The sequence below is a fragment of the Motacilla alba genome, chromosome 3, assembly GCF_015832195.1.
Source record: "Motacilla alba alba isolate MOTALB_02 chromosome 3, Motacilla_alba_V1.0_pri, whole genome shotgun sequence".
NCBI classification, from domain to species: domain Eukaryota; kingdom Metazoa; phylum Chordata; class Aves; order Passeriformes; family Motacillidae; genus Motacilla; species Motacilla alba.
In genome coordinates this window covers 69,097,164-69,114,487 of record NC_052018.1, presented here as the reverse complement: position 1 = coordinate 69,114,487, position 17,324 = coordinate 69,097,164, and the positions used below count along the sequence as shown (strand labels likewise).

Genomic DNA, 17,324 nt, shown 5'->3' with positions numbered 1-17,324 from the left:
GCAATACTATATATGGGTTGTGTTGGGAAAAAATAGTCTTGTAAGATTCCATTGAATCTTGTAGTGTGTTTTTCACATTGTTTGTTAACTATGAGGTTTTAAAAACTTGCCGAGGTATGTTTTCTTAAATAAGAGATGAGATTCTGATTCTGTTTCTAAACTTCAAAAGTTAGAACTTCAAGAAAAGTCAGGACTTTCATGGCCTGTGTATGTGCAGAAGGTTTGGCAACAGTGTTGGACTGAATGGTCACATTTCCATCGGTGTTCTTTTCAAGGGTCTGTCAGACATTGTGCAAAGCTGAGTTGATTTTGGAACTCTGTCTTACTGTTCATTCCTTTACTTTAGTTTTGACTTCGGTTTGTCATTTGCTTTAGAAAGAGCCAAAATTTTCCCTTTATTTCAAAACACAAAGTGTTGAAGTCAGTAGCAGTGCTGTACATATGCAGTATATTCCACTGAATTTCCTCTTGAAATTCTGTTGATTGGATTCAGGCTTTCTTGAGCTTTATTTAGACTTACTGAAAGGAAGCCATAGTGTTCTCTGTCACCATGAATATGAGTGAGGCTGAGTGAAATCTGCAGGCTGGGGTGGTTTACTTGAAGAGATAAAAACCTTGGCAATTTCTAGGGTTAATAGGAATAAAATGTTAAAAAGGGAAGTGCAGTGTCCTCTTTCATAAAATGTTTGCTTTAATAAGGCAAACAAGCTTGATGTGAATCGTCTTATATTCCCGATGTAAGATACGATGTCCACAAAACATTTTTGTATTATTCAGATGCCTTCAGAAATGCTACTTCTGTGGGTAGCCTGGTAGGTGGCTCAGCACCACACAGCCATTCATTCACTTCCACCCAGCCAATCTCAGTGAGATGGGAAAAGAGGAAAGGAAGAAAGAAAGCAAGAAAAATTGTGGGTGGAGAAAAATAGTAACTGAAGGTGAAGTGGAAGAAGAGAGAAAGAAAGAAAAAACAAGTGATGAAAAGGCAATCCCAGTATCACCTCCTATGGACAGATGGGTGCCTAGCCAGTTCCTGAGCAAAATGTGGCTAACCCCTGCTATGCCCCTTACTCTCCCTTTTTGTTGCTGAGCTTGACTTCATGTGCCATGGAATACTTCCTTGTTTAGTTTGGGTCATCTGCCTAGTTGTGTCTACTCACAGTCTGTTTCTTGGGTGGCTAGAGTAACAAAGAGAAGAGGCCTTGATGCTGTGAAAGCATTGCTCATCAATGGTTAAACTTTAATTTGCAGAATTGTTTTGGCCACAGATCTAAAACACAGCACCATACCAGCTGCTGTGAAGAAAATGAACTCATCTCAGCCAGACATAGTACAACCACAAAAATTTATTTTAAAGAAAAAGCTCCTCTTACGCTTGAATTTTCTTAACTATTATGCCATCTGGAACTCTTACTGAAAATTTTACCAGACCCAGAGTTATTTCTATATAGAAGATTCCCCAGTTTCCCATTTCCCAAATGGTCTTAAGAGAAACTAACAAAAATCTCAATCTTAATTTCAGTTTTTAGGTCAGTTGTTTACAGCAAGAAGAATGTATTTGCCCAGAAATTTGATTTGCTATTTAAAGGATCTTGTGTCATCTCCTTTCTTTCCACAGAGTTATTGATTTAGGAGTCATGACTCCATGTGATAAGATATTAAGAGCTGCTGTTGAGAACAAAGCAGGTATAGAGAGACTTAATTAGTACTTCTGAATTGTTTGATTTTTAAATCACATTTTTTATTGCTGCTTATCGCATTCCTATATTGTCTATGATTCAATCAGATTATCTTCAGAGAAATCAGAACTTCTGCTTTAACCATGTAAATTATTTAGCATTTGGCACTTCAGTGAAACTTAGCCTGAGGAACTGAAACCCTCTATCAGAAGGACAACTCTGGGAGAGATGATGTAGTATTTCTTTTACAGATGGAGCCTTGAAAATGTCTGACTAACTTCTTTTTAGGTCTTAATTCAGTAAAAGAACTTGGCATTTGGCCTGCCAGATCAGTGAGTGTGAAATCAGGAATGAATTGTTCTAATAAATAATGAACTTCCTGAAACAACTTGCAGTTGCTTTGGAATAGTCTACTGCATCTTGGGAAAGATGAATGGTGTGAAATATAGGTGGTGAAGTTTGAAAGCACTTGATGTTTCTAAGAGCAGAACTTATGATTATTTTGTCTTATTTCCCTCTTCAGTGCGGAACTTCTGAGACTTGGAGCTTGCTAATCAAAAGTGCTGTTTATTTATTGCTGAAACTAGAGCAGTAGATGTTCAGCAACTGTGAAGACTGAGAAATATCTTAAACTGGGGATTTGGAATTGCTGTCATTATTGGAAAGCTTTCACTTTCTAATTGGCTCCTCCCTTTTAGAATAGTGACTATCCTGCTTTTCATCTCATTATTTTCTATCTGATGCATGAAGCTATCTGATGTATGAAATAAACTTTTCTGTCGTAATTTCTATGTCTTCGTAGAATGGGTTGGCTAAAAGTTTTGTGCATGTGTGTTTGTAAATTTGCAATAGATATAATTGGCCTGTCTGGTCTCATCACCCCATCTTTGGATGAGATGATTTTTGTCGCCAAGGAAATGGAGAGATTGGCAATAAAGATTCCTTTGCTCATTGGAGGAGCAACTACTTCTAAGTAAGATATCTCAGTTGGGAAGATGGGCAGCTTGTATGCAAACAGTGAAAAACTAGTGAAAAAGAAAATTTATAGCCATTTATTTCCCCCTTTCTGTCATTTTCCTGCAACACACATACTGATATGTATTCACGCTAACATTGACTGTTATTTCTTGTTTCAGAAGTCCTAGATTATCAAGGTACAATCTAGTTAGTACATAACAAGTAATGGGCATCTTAAATGTTTAATTTTTGCAAGTATATAATACATGTGGAAGTACTGCGTTTTCTCTAAAAGTTTTTGCTCAAATACAAATAAATACAGTCCTGTTCTTCTAAGGGGTTGAATCTATTTTGATTCACCAAAGCATTTTAAAAATGCAGGATTTTGAGACTAGAAATAGTTGACATCAGGGAGCTGTTATCTTTAAGGAAGTTACTGTATTTTCCTGGATCACTCTTCAACGTGGTGATGACTTTGTTGAGCCTCCAGTGCTGCTCAGGCAGGCTGGTAGGGGATAAAGCCTTGCTGCTTGCTGTGAAGTACTTGTTATGCTGATTTTGACAGACTGAGCTGTTAAAATCTTGTTCTCTCAGATCTGTTCAAATGAAATAATACAGCTGCTGTGATTTCCTGAAGACCACATTGACAGCTCAGTGACACCTAGTATTAGCATTACTGCAGATGTGTTCTGGGCATGTATAACAGCTGTGGGTCATGCTTTGCTGACTGGTTTGTGTACAATATACTTGAGGAGGTGACAGCTCAGAAGACTGTAGAGGTCATTTTTTGTCTAACTAAAAGCTGTGAGCAGTGTTGCTTTCTTTATTAGAGCAGCATGTACTGTATTCTGTATTTTTTGCTTTAGCAAATCATCTCATAATTTGACAGACAGTGGAGAGTAGGATCACTACCTGCCTTTATTGTTCCTGCATGTTTAATGCAAGGGTCACTGTAACCCTTTTCTCCTTTTCCATATGAGCCTCTTCCTACTGCTTTGATACTGAGAGCAAACATGGAGGATTTTTCTTACAAAAACAAAACAACAACTACCACAAAAAAAAAAAAAACCCACCAAAAATTGTGGGGACTCGAGGGGAAGGCTTTATTCTAAGTGGAGGTCTTAGGAGAGCCTTTTCAGTTCTTCTTAGTTTTTTCACCCAGGGCATTGCAGCCTAGTAATTGATGTCAAATAAACAGCATCAAACAATTCTGCAGAATTTATTCACAGAGAGGAACGTAGCTAACAGGGAAGCTGCACTAGTTTTATGCTTGAATACAGAAATTACTAAAGAATATGTGTATACTTTTGAGTACAGGAATTGATTTTATTCATGTGAATTATATATAAATATATACTTGCACATATGCCCAGATACAATGCAATGTCTATAAGATATATGTCCAGTAAAGGTACTCTTTATGGAAGACTGGATTCTTAAAGTATATTTAATGTTACTTTCCTAGTCTTAAATTTAACCTCCCATGTGCATTTTAAAAGGTTGTGTATATATCAGAGTTTGCTAATGAAGAACCATCTGCATTTTTTTCACTGTAATAAATAGGCCTTGTTATTTGGAATAAGGAGATCATGAGTACTCGGAAGAGTGTATAGTGAGGTTTGTTTGAAAGAGAGAGAGAGGGAGGCTGGATTTAGTCTCCAGAATCCACACAATAAGAGTTTCTTCATAATTTACAGTAATGATGATTTTTCCATTCATATTATGCTACTTTGGTAAATTCAGGTGCTGAGAAATAATGGTGACATTCTTATTGCCATAAAATTTACTTTTAAAAAAAATACAGAAGTTAGTATGTAATGGTTAATCCAGTGCCATTTTAGGACCATGTCTTCTTTTGTTTCCTCTGTCTGTTCTTATCAAAACAGACAAGATACCTTTTTGTAAAAAACAGAGCTGCCAAGATCAAAAATGCATCTCCTAGAAGCAGATTCAGGGGATGCTGGACAGTTGTTTACACAGCTGTGTTGCTCAGTCATGAGTAAACCTCCATGTCCAAGGGCTTTAAATATTTGACAGAACCTGAAGAAAAGGGGGATCTTACGTTTGTTAGGGAAGATTGCTTCCTGGGCTCTGATTCAGGTTTAATTTTAGAAATGTTGTTCGACCTTAGTATATAAGAAAGCAAATTGTAAGGCACATAAGATCTTTGTTCCTACACTTGCTTGCAGAGTTTTGGTTGGACTCTGAGCAGAGCTCTTTCTTGCATCACTAGAAACTGTTAGCAGTGTTGCTTTCTTTATCAGAGCAACACATACTGCAGCAGACCTATTAGAATCTATATTTTGTGGCTTCAGCAAGTAGTCTCATAATTTGATAGACTGTGAAGGGTCTGTCCTCATTGCACTGTAGTTACAATGCAAAGTTCACTGCATCTTCAAGGTGCAAGTTTGTAGTATTTATTGTCCACTGGCAGAATTCCTTCTTCAGGTATATAGAGGACTTGTGCCTCTGATTTTGAGAAATGTGATAATCATCACTGAATTAGGTTAATGCTAATCCATAGACTCAAAAATTTGCATGCGGGAGGAAAAAATGTAAGATGAGCAAAAAGGATTAAAGAAATTGCTAGTTCTTGGTAGGCTTAGTTTGGATAGTTTGGAATATTCTTTCTGATTTTGAGACTCAAAACTAATGAGTTGCTGATTTTCATTCAGCTGGTAAGACATGGAGGGAATGTGAGTTGGCACATTATTTATGAAGTGTTCTGATACTCTTTGAAGGAAAGTGTTTATATACCTGTTATTAAAATCTGTGTTTAATGATTCATGGATAGCAGATGGATGAATGAATTTCTTCTTTTGAAGTTCTAGTCTATGCATTAAGTCAGGATTTATTTCACTGGGGATTTTGGTTTTGTTTCGTTTTGTTGTTTTTTTGCTTTAGTTGTGAAATGCTCACTCTTTTTCTTTTTCATTGAAGAACACACACAGCTGTTAAAATTGCGCCACGATATAGCGCACCTGTAGTTCATGTCCTGGATGCATCCAAGAGTGTTGTGGTTGTAAGTTCTAAATTATAGTTTCTTGTCCATGCAAAGATATGTGCCCTGTTTTTCTGTTGTCCCTTTCATCTTTTCCTCTAAGACTTGTGTTGTGGCAGAAAATTAAAAGGGGCACATCAGAGACAAGTTTCTAAATTACAATTGTTTCAGCTGTTTTGTGCTGCCACGTGGTTCTCAACTGGCTTGTGACAGTTATTGTCACTGGGCACTTTCATTTAAATGTCCATTACTCTAGTGAGGGTGACATTCACTGACTCCTTAACTGTAGTTTTGTAGTGAAGACTGATGGAGTTCTGTGTGTACTGCTATTCTGGCTAATTTGTATATATTTCTGAAGTTAGTTAGATAGCAACATTCGTACTGAGTAATGTGTGGCTGGAGTTTTTTGGGATGGATTCTCTTTCAGATAATGGGTGGTCTTAGCTGGCAAATATGTGGTGGTAAAGAGTAGGCCAAGCTGTGTGTTGCTTCTGTGACTATTCAGTTTCTGAAATTTTGGAGTATTCTCCTCTCAGGTCTTTTCAGACCTGGACTTGGCTCTGCTAATGTTACCTGTGTAGTAGGGCAGAGATCTCAGTATAGTTGTAGTCTAATCATGGCTAGTTTGAATAGTTTGAATGTAGGTTGCAGATTAATGGTAAGGCTTAGTTTAGTGTTGCCAATAGAGTCCGAAAGACAGGTTGCCTAGACTGCAATTCATACTCTGTCTTTACCATAGTGTGTTACACTAGGTACTTAGTGCTTTTTCCTTTCTGTTCTTTTCAGTGCTCCCAGCTCTTAGACGACAGTATAAAGGATGATTTCTTTGAAGAAATATTAGAGGAATATGAAGAAATTAGACAAGAACACTATGAGTCTCTCAAGGTACAAATGTAGTTGATTCTCTTCTTGTTTGAAGTGATTGGCACTTGCTGTTCAGTTATTATGAATAACTTGCTGTTACTTTTAGTATTCAGCTCCTTGTGATGACCTTCAGGTATATTTGTTTTGATTTAAAACTTGCGGTAAAATGGATTGAAAACTTCCAGAAGTGCTTATGAAATCAAAATTTCTAGCCTATAAGGCCTTGCTACGTGACTCTTAACACATACTTGGCATGTGTTGCTTGGCATCTTGCTTGCCCTCAATAGCTAATCAGTGGTATCTAGGACCTCCATGGAGCTGGTAGTCATGTCATCTGAATCAACCTGTGGGAGACCAGTGCTCTCCTGGAGCAGTAGCAGGATATGTGGCGCTTCAGCTGGGGTAGTGAAAATGGTACTGTAGCTTTTGCTGGTACTGAGCCACACTCTATTGAGAATTTTAAACCATCATGCTTTCCTAATGTCTTAGTCTTGTTTAGGTGACTGATCAGAGAGGTAGGAGAATATCTTTCTCTGCTTGTATTTTAGTTTATTGTGAAGTAATAAAAGAACTTCTGGTGTAGTTGAGAGGAACCAGAAATCCTGTAGGCCAGTTTTATTAGCATTATACAGGCAAAAATAATGATCTGCTTGTGATGTAATCTTTACACATGGAAACTCAGAGTTGTTGAGACTGAAACTATCTGTTGTTAGATTTATCCTGAAGAGTATTTTGAGTAAAACTCTACCATTAAGTCTACAGTTGCAGTTTGTGTCTGAAAGGTGGTGCTCTGAAATTAACCTTTATGTCTATATAGGAAAGAAGATACTTGTCTCTACAGCAAGCTAGAAGAAAAGGTTTCCATAATGATTGGTTATCAGGCCATATACCAGGTCAGCTATATGTTGTTGTTTGTGATTGCTGTGCCTTTATTTTATTTTGTGTTTTTATTTTAGATATATTTTTAATTAAAATATGCTTTAAACTTCAGAATGTAGCAGTGTAACAGCTTAAGTAAATTGGTATCTGTCTCAACTGAGATTTTTTTGCATTACTTAGAACATTCTGTTTCTGCTTTTTTACAGCTCATTTTAAAAATAAATTATTATTCAGTAAAGATAACTGAAAAAAAGATAACTGAAAATTATATGTTGCCCATCGCAACATATAATCAAAGAAAACACTAATGACAGCTTTTGAAAATACTGTCTGCCTGGCTCATTACATTGCAAACCTTACTGTACCATATATGGGGAACACATGCTGTAACATGGCATTTTTATCAAAATCTTCCTTACACTCTTTCCTACCCTTCCCCCATCAGTTTTTGTACGGTTTTGTTTCTTTTAAATTATACTAGAGGTATAAACAGCATTCAAGTTGCATCCTGCAGTGACATTAACACTGCTTTCTGTCATTTCATTTACAAGATTCAACCAGATGCTAATTTTCAATAACTTATCTTAATGTGTTGCAAAGTAATGTACAGAAAAACAAGTGCAGAGCTTGTGGCTTTACACAGATAGATCCATCTTGCTTTATCACTTGCGTGTGTGCATCTAAACATGCAAAAGTTCTTAAAAATTACATAAGAATTTACAGAAATATTCTGCAGTGTCATAGTACATGTCTGTGTATAGAAAGGAATTGGTAAACGTGAAAGGCCCATGAAGTATGTTAGGGATTGATAAGTTGTGTAGGTTTGTTTGGTCTTGTCTTGGTCAATATTCTGACCAATTAAATGAGTTCCAAAGTCCAGCAGCTAAAAGCTGTTTATTTACATGGAAGAAGAAAAGACCTTAATTTTTCCATTTCAACTTTTATATGCCTTTTATGCTTTTTTTTTTGGTTACATTGTAACTGTGGATTATGGTATGACTTGGGAAAATATGACACTGAGAATTTTAGGACAGTTAGTTTGGAAGAGGTCATTTGCAGGGGTGGAGGCTGTTGAATATCAGTTATATTGCAAATGTTAAAGCAATTTAAAATTATTTTCATCATGTCCAATTGTACTTCTGATTCCTACAGTTAAACCGAAATTCATTGGCACAAAAGTCTTTGAAGATTATGACCTGAGGAGGCTGGTGGAGTACATTGACTGGAAGCCCTTCTTTGATGTCTGGCAACTTAGGGGAAAGTATCCCAACCGGAGTTTCCCTAAGATCTTTAATGATAAAACTGTAGGTGGGTACTGAAATTGTACTTACTTCATATAACTAATCCTAACAGACCCAGTGTGCTGGAGTAAGATTCCAAATGTTTAATGAAATACATTAGGAATAGTACAAATCATGCAAAGAATGTCACTGAAATAATTTGTTCAAAGCAAGGCTTAATGAACTAACTGTTGCCATGTAAGGCTGAAAAGTAAGTGTGGAAAAATGCTTGGTCATCTTATTTAGCATTCACCTACCAAAGCACAGGGAGGTATTATATTAACAGAAAATGGCAGCAGAGCACATAATGTTTCTGTGTTCCTGTTGTGGGTGAAGATGGCAAGCTCCTTTTGAAGCTATTCAGTAGGCTTTGAAATAGATGATAAAAATGCAAGGGTGACACTGAAAGCAATCTTCTGGATCTGCTGCACTGTGGTAATGTAGGTACACACACTGGGTCTCTTGCTCATTTTATTCTGTGTTCTCTTCTTCTACTAGGTCCTGGCTGAAACATTTTGTGCTTTGTTTGGGTTTTTTTTACTCCCTAAGATATGTTGTTATAGCCCTATGATCACACTGCAATCTTCCTATTTGCTGTAGCTGACAGATCATTGCAATCATTGGACAGTTATGTGGAAAATGAATCAATCTTCAAACAATTCTTAAACCTATTTAGCCAGTTATGGAAGCACACCTTTCTAAGGCAATTTATTTTTTTCTTTTGTTTTTAATAGGTGAAGAAGCAAAGAGAGTTTATAATGATGCTCAGGATCTACTGAAAACATTGATTAATGAAAAGAAATTACAAGCCAGAGGTGTGGTTGGGTTCTGGCCAGCTCGAAGTGTTCAAGATGATATCCACTTGTATGCTGCAGAAGAGGCAGTGGGATCTTCAGAGCCAATAGCAAAATTTTATGGTTTGAGGCAACAGGTACAGTGACAGCACATTTATTAAGTGACTTTTCTTCCCCCTGAATTTCAGGAATGTAATAGAAGTGCCTTATTAAAATCTGTAGAAAATTGTTGTAATCTCTCTGCAGCCGTTGTCTTGTCATGTCTTTCAATAATAACAAGATCCTGTTAGTGATGAGCCAGGTCTTTGTATTGTAGTATTTTGCATTGTAATAATTGTACAAAATGCTTTGTAGGTTTGACATCTTCAGATATGATGTGCGTTTTCTCTCTCAATTTTAAGATGTCCTAAAGCAGTACGTTGCATAAATTAATCACATGAATCTTGTGTTCAAGATAACTTAGAACCTAATGAATCTTAGTTCTCTAATATCCCTGGATTCTACTTTAGATGAAGAATTCTGCCTGAATGTGTTAATGCTTAAACCCAGTTAGAATTTAAGAATCCTGGAAAATAAAGCCCAATGGAGATAAGATTTTTTTGTAAAATTCACTATATAAATTTTACATTCATTTAGAATTATTTGGTCATTTAGAATTATTTGGCAGCTTATTTTGATGGAGAGATTCATACTTACTTAGATTTGCATTTAATTTGGTAGATTGAGCTTGCAAGATATTCTGCCTCTCCTTTTTCCCTGTCTTCTGATTTGGCTTTTTCGTAGCTCACATATTCAGAGTCATCAAATGTGGCAGAAAAAGAGTTTAACTACCTACAATTCTGGAGTACAACACTCTGTGTGCCAACATTGCAGAACTGTGCTAAGAAATACCTGGCTCTTAAGTTTATCTGTTGCAGTTCCGTGAGATGGATCTAGTGCATCTTGACAGTCCATGGCAGATGTTTATATAAAACGCTCTCAGCAAGCACGGATGTTTCAGAGACTTATGGCCTAGTTAAACATTTTGATATCTCATGTAAATCAGCTTTACTACTCTTTTCTTTTCCCAGGATTTTCCCAAGGAAAATATCTGATTTGATGTTGTTCTTGTAATGCTTTTTATTATTGGAATACTGTTATATTCCTTAGCCTTTTTTATTTTGTACATCCCAATTTTTCAGGCTTCTCTCAAAGGTTAAGATCATGAAACTCTGTGCATACTGTTCTTCTGGACTCCATGTATTTTACCTGAATCTCTTCCAGCCTGGTGTATACAGTAACTCAGGAGAGTTTTCAGCAGAGCAAAGTAGAAGAGAATAATTGTCTTCTGTTTCTTATATAAAATGTTCTTTTCAGTACACAGAGTTCTCTCCATTACATTGATGCTAATTAAGGATGTGATATAAATCTAAAACTTAGAGATGCATGTAATATTTTCCTTAGCTCTAATAATTGCAAATGAACCTTAAAATTAATGTAAATTTCACTTGTGGGGAAAAATGATATTTTGTTAATTTTATGGTACTCTCTGTAACTTTGCAGGTTAATTGACAATTTTTCTTTGTTTTTCAGGGATAGGAGTGTTTTATTTGCTTTTAAGATGCAGTTGGGAATGGGTGAAACATTGCTAAAATACTGTCATAGGTTAAAAAAATGAATCTTCAGTTAAGTGATAGCCGTTAAATAACTTTACTCTCTCTGTAAGTTGGGTAGATTTTCACTCTTTAATAGCAATCATGCTTCCACAATGAATATACTGATATGATTCAAGATTTCTTTTTGGGTGCTCAGGTACCTCTTTCTGTTACCTTTCTTCCATTTTGGAAAAGGATCCAGTGAGTAGTATAATTCCCTATTTCACAGAATCAATTAGATTGGAAAAGAACTCTGAGACGAGTCCAATCTGTGATTGAACAACCCCATGTCAACTAAGGCTGAGTGGCACTGAGTGCCTTGTTCAGTCATTCCTCAAATACCTCTGGGGGTAGTGACTCCACCACCTTCTTGGACAGTCTATTCCAGTATCTGATCACACTTTCTGTGAAAAAATTCTTCCAAATGTCCAACCTAAACCTCCCCTAGCACAGATTAAGACTGTGTCATCTTGTTCTGTCAGTTGTTACCAGGGAGAAGAGGCCAGCCCTCACCTGGCTACAGCCTCTGTTCAGGTGGTTGTAGGGAGCAATAAGGTCTCCCCTGAGCCTTTTTCCTCAGCTCTCTCAACCACTTCTCATAGGATGAGTGCTCCAGAACCATTAACAGTTTCATTGCCTTTCTCTGGACTTGCTCCAGGACCTCAGTGTTCTTCCTCACTTGGGGATCCCAAAACTGAACACAGCATTCAAATGCAGCCTCACCGGTGGCAGGTACAGGGGAGCAATCGCTTCCCTGGCCATACTGTTTCTGATGCAGGCCAGAGCGCCATTGGCCTTCTTGGCCACCTGGGCACCCTGTTGGTTCATGTTCAGCTGGATATTGACCAGCACCTCAATGTCCTTTTCCATTGGGCCCCTTCCCTTTGCATAAACTGACTCGAACTTTGCTTAGGATTCAACTTTCCAGTAGTGATACATAGATTTTGTTTGTGTTTGTGTGTGATTAGTAAAAAGTCTGCATCCTGGGCACTGTTTTGTCTGGATTATTGAGCACATAGTTGGTAGCATAAAGAGTGTTTATAAACTCATAACCATTCTACAGTGGGAGTTGCTGAAGAATTCTTCAGTTTGTACATCAGCCATCAGTTTTGTTAACAAATTTGGAATCTGTTAGGGGTAGAGATGAAATAGTCCTCCTCTTACCCAGTTGTTGGCACAAGAGTATTCCTTACTTTGTAATAATTTTTTTGCAGTATAAGCTGTTAAATCTTAGTAGCTGTAAATAGAAGCAAATTGTGTGTTCAGTGCTGCATCTCTCTTCTTTGGTGTTTTGTTCTTCAGTCGTCCAAACATCCTCAGAGTAAGAGAGGTGGTTTTCTTCTAATTTAACTACACGAAAACTATCATGGCTCAAAGACTAGTTAGGTGTTTAACAAACACCTAGGCCCTTTAGTCTTAAAAATACTGGTCTTTAGCTTAATAGTGCACTAATGAGGTATTTTTAAATGTTCTGATTTATTGCATTGATTTTGTTACTTTAGGCTGAAAAGGACTCTGCCTGCACAGATCCATATTACTGCCTCTCTGACTTCATAGCACCACTGGATTCTGGCATTTGTGACTACTTAGGCCTTTTTGCAGTGGCCTGTTTTGGTGTAGATGATTTATGCAGTGAATTTAGGAAACAGGAGGATGAATACAACATCATAATGGTGAAGGCTCTTGGTGATCGGTTGGCAGAGGTATGAGGTTTTATCACGTGTTTCCTTGCAACTTTCAGCAAACTTAGAGCCACTTCAGTACCATGCAAATAGGGCTAGCTCTAGCTGGGGTTTTCAAGCTATAGCAGGGTTTCAGAAATTATTGTTGTTGTTGTTACTATTATCTGAAGATATTTACTGAAGTGGGAATTCTTCCTGAAGGTCAGTTGGTGCTGGTAAAACCACATAGGCTTGCAAAAGCCGATCAGAAAAGCTGTTGCCCACTTCGAGCTAGAGGCAAAGTCCCCTGCTAGAAGGAGCAGCAGCACATGCTTGCATCTGATCGTAGCATGGAGGCAAAAACGAGGTGGCCTTCCATAGGCAGACCTGGGTGAGACACCCAGATAGTCAAGACCTAATGACCTCAGTGCTCTAATGAAGTGTCACTACCATAGGTTAATGAATTTTGTCTTTTTGGGTTACTTGTCCACATCTTTACCTCTTTAAAGCAGGACAATCAAAAAAGCACGCCTACGAATAAGAGAAGTAACTAACATACTTGAATTAGCAAAATAAGTGTTTCATGTGCCCTTTAATTCTTTCAAATGTCTCACCTATGTTAAGAGCTGTCTTAAAAATGAAAATGGGAATGCGAGAAAGCATTTATCATTGTTTGTCTTAATCAATCAGTCTGTACAAAGTTAAAAAAAAAAAATCTTTTCATTCTATTCCAAGGCATTTGCTGAGGAGCTTCATGAACGAGTTCGAAGGGAATTCTGGGCTTACAGTAGTAGTGAGCAGCTGGATCTCTCTGGCCTACGCAAAATTAAATATGAGGGAATTCGCCCTGCCCCTGGATATCCCAGCCAGCCTGACCATACAGAAAAACTCACCATGTGGAAACTTGCAAACATTGAGGAAACAACAGGTAACTTCTTTACTAAGATTCTTAAACTGCTTTTTATGTGAAATCGAAATTCCAAACAAAGAACAAATTGGCTGTTACAGATTTACATTAAATACTAAACTGAAATGCTTCTGGGAATTGCTGTCTTCCCCTTTTTATTCCCATTTTTATTTTGCCTCATTCAAGGAAGAATTTGCAAAACATTGCCAGTGCTTTTGGTGGAGGAGTTGTGTCCCTAATTAGCAGATTGCATGCAAACAGGGTTCTGCTGCACAGAAAAAATTTCTGGCATCCTTATGGTGGTAAGAAGACATTCCAAATAGAAACAGAAAAAAAATCAATTCAGCAGAGTATTTCCTGGTCCACAGGAACCTTGAGATAGTAATTCTTAAAAAGGGATGAATTCCATTTGTTTTCCTCTTAGATTTTGCATGTCAGATGTTTCACTGTTACTTCCAAAATTCCAAAAATAACTTTCAGTGCTTCAAAACCTCATTTGCCAAAATGTCCAAGATTTTTCCTTCAAACCATAGAGTTACTCTACAGTAATTGTAATGAAAGTCTGTGGTATGTTTAAAGTTCTGAGGTTTTCTTAATGATTAACAAGTGGAAAAAGGGGTTGGTTTTAGCTTTCATCTGAAAGCTGCTTGGTTTTTCTGAGTTTGCTTGAAGCTGCCCAACATAAAAAGAAGCTCTGAGTTTGTGCTTATTCTTAATTCAAAAAATAATAAAATCCTCATTCTCTTTTCCAGGAATTGGTCTAACGGAATCACTAGCAATGATACCTGCTTCTGCAGTTTCTGGCCTCTACTTTTCCAGTCCCAATTCCAAATACTTTGCTGTTGGCAAGATATGTAAAGATCAGGTAACTAACACCGTCAATTGTAGTAGTGTTAGAGCATTCAAAATCATCTTATGAGCAGATGTCTTAAAATTTTGTGAACATTTAAAGCTGGAGTTTCAAAATCTTCATATTTTATTGTCCCTTTGCAGGTTGAAGATTATGCACTGAGAAAAAATTTGTCTGTGGCAGAGGTGGAGAAATGGCTGGAACCCATTCTGGGATATGATACTGAACAACTGTGATATTTGTGGGTGCACTTCCTTTTTTGATGGTGTGTTTGCCAGAAGGAACAAGAAGATTCTTCCCACTGGAAACAGCTTTTTTCCATCCACCCCAATAGCTTGTCTGATTGTCTTAAATTTTTAATCAAGGAACTTAATATTTCAAATCAAGTCTGCCTGGTGCCCTTGGCTTGGGACCATGAATGTATTTAGTTTCTCAGTCACAGCAGCATACTTTTATTTATTTTTATGTTTTCACAAAGACTCTAGCAGAGAAGCTAGGTGTAGGGTGAGATGGGGAAACTGCAAAGCTTTCCTGTTCTCTGGAAGATTTTGAAATCGGGGCAAGAATTTCTCTCCCATGGCTGTGGATATGCATAGAACAGAATTTGACTTCTGTTATTGTAGTGTGTTTTGGCAAGTTCAGGGACAGAAATATGATGTGATTCTTCTGCAAAGTCATAAAATGTTTTATACTGAGTGATCAAGAACAACTGAAGTACAACAGATCCCCCTTTTAAAAATCTTCTACTCAGTGTTTAGTCTTGGGCTTGGGAACACACATTTTTCTCAATGGTAGAACTATAAGAATAATACAGTCTTCTGGAGTGGTATCAGAGATCTGTATTGGGAAATGGGATGACAGAGCCCATGGAGTTGTCTGCTTTGTGCTTCCTCTTCCTTTCAGCAAGTCACAATCTGTCTGTCAATTCTGTATAAAGGGTACTGGCACTTCCTACCTTACAGTTAATGTTGTCAAGCTTAATTCATACATAAAATAATCATTTGTACATGAAAATTATGAGAGCAGCATATTTGCTACTGTAGACAGCCAGGAAGCTTGGAGCTGACTTTTACAAAATTTTAACCTTCTAGAAAACTGGATTTTAAAAGCAAATAGTACTGTCATATATAACAGTTAATATTGTAGACTATTCTTCAGATTTAACTGAGTGTGCTAACTGTTCATAGCTTTCACTAATTTCTGAAAAGTGTCTCAAGTATTATTTAAATGCTGATTTGTAAAATATTAGGACAGAACCCCCTCATTTTTTTGGTCTCTAATTGTAAACAAAAGACCAATGTCGTAAGGAAGATGTTCTTTTAATAGTTTATTGCAGTCTATTAATAGCTACATAATTTTTGTAATGTCTTCATCTGACTTTATGCTGAAAGAATCATCTTGTATCAACAGTTTAATAAAGATGGTGTTATCCTATTAGAATCCTTTAAATGACAACAATAAAAATGTGCAGTAATCTGAACAGATAATGTCAAAACTAATATGTGCTTGTACCATGAACCTGAAATTATAGAAGCTGCTATGGGGTTTTTAAAGTAGTTGTGTAAGTGTGTTCTTAACTGAATCTTTTAGAATGGCTCATCCTTTAATGACTTACAAAGATAATTTCTAAATGGATCTCCCCTCCCCCTGCCTCCATCCATGTCAAGGGACTTGTGACAAGTCCTTGCTGAGCAGCTGATTTTTGTAGAGGGAACTGTTTCTCAGTATAACACTTGTTTAGACTGCCAAAAATAAAGTAAAATGTTCTTAATATAAAAGATTATTTGTTCCTGAAATATGCAGCGTATGAAAATTGAAATCCTCTCTGCTGTGTTTTTGGTAATTGGTCTTCTGCTGATCAATTTAATGCTTGGAATCTCTCCTCTCCGGCACTCTTCCATATTCTTACATTTGGAAGCAGAGTACCTTATTAGTCTGAAAATTTGATTGTGTGAATGGGGTCAAAGTTTGACTTGCTCAGCTTGGTTTGTTTATTGATTTATTTTCCTGAAACCAGTGGCAGCCAGTTCAGTGAGTGCAGCTGACGGCAGGAGGTCCCTGCTGTCTAACAGTGGTGGTGTTACCTGGTGTACAAGCAGAGGGTTTCAAATGGAGTGCAGTTGCTTTAGCCCTTCACACATGGCATCACACACTGAGGAAATCTTCATGTTTGCCGGCAAAACTTGTCATTGGGAGAATCTGTTTGGAATAATTACTCCCTGTTGTTACGCAGATGTTTTTATCAAGGACAATTACTTTAAAGCTTTGTTATTTTAAGTTGTGAGTTGACATTTTGGGTAAGACAAATTTTCATTCTTGTCTCCAGAACTAAGTTAAATTGTGAAGCAAAAGAATCTCATAATTGTACCAGGTAAGGCTGTTTTACTTGAAAGACTGACAAGTTTAGAACGCATAAAATATTTTTTGCAGTGCTTTTCTAAATACTACTAACAAAGGTTCTAGATGTAAGAGATGATGGAAAATTTAGAATGCATTGTAAATTAGTCTGGTTTAGTTCTTGTGAGTAATAGAGTTTGGATACTGTTTTTTTTCTTGTAAGTCAGGCCAGCAGCCTGGCAATTAAGTTTTGAGGCACATATATTTTATGACTGTCAGGAGGGAATATTACTCTTAAACCTGCCCCTTCATTACCAGGTTTGTTTCAGTGCTGCTGTTACTCCTGGGAAGAATCTAGTGCAGCTTACTTTGTCATGAGAGTGCTATCAAGGTCAGTTCATGTCTCAAAAAAACCCCTAAAACTCACTTTTTTTTTTTTTTTGGCAAGTATTTCTGCATTTTTGTGACCCTCCTGCTTTCT

The 17,324-nt window shown here is 37.1% G+C and overlaps 1 protein-coding gene across 5 annotated transcripts in view; it reads left to right on the top strand.

Annotated features, from left to right (window-relative positions):
- Nucleotides 1–15,943, top strand: part of MTR (5-methyltetrahydrofolate-homocysteine methyltransferase) — a 51,300-nt gene extending 35,357 nt beyond the window's left edge. For all 5 annotated transcript variants that reach the window (XM_038131776.1, XM_038131774.1, XM_038131777.1 and 2 more), the window contains 11 exons: nucleotides 1,619–1,686; nucleotides 2,532–2,652; nucleotides 5,577–5,658; nucleotides 6,424–6,522; nucleotides 7,319–7,394; nucleotides 8,533–8,688; nucleotides 9,395–9,591; nucleotides 12,591–12,791; nucleotides 13,485–13,677; nucleotides 14,409–14,521; nucleotides 14,650–15,943. In XM_038131776.1, coding sequence (XP_037987704.1) covers nucleotides 1,619–1,686; nucleotides 2,532–2,652; nucleotides 5,577–5,658; nucleotides 6,424–6,522; nucleotides 7,319–7,394; nucleotides 8,533–8,688; nucleotides 9,395–9,591; nucleotides 12,591–12,791; nucleotides 13,485–13,677; nucleotides 14,409–14,521; nucleotides 14,650–14,742 — 1,399 coding nt within the window. In that variant the 3' untranslated portion in view covers nucleotides 14,743–15,943. The remainder of the gene's footprint in view (nucleotides 1–1,618; nucleotides 1,687–2,531; nucleotides 2,653–5,576; nucleotides 5,659–6,423; nucleotides 6,523–7,318; nucleotides 7,395–8,532; nucleotides 8,689–9,394; nucleotides 9,592–12,590; nucleotides 12,792–13,484; nucleotides 13,678–14,408; nucleotides 14,522–14,649) is intronic.
- Nucleotides 15,944–17,324: the final 1,381 nt, after the last annotated feature.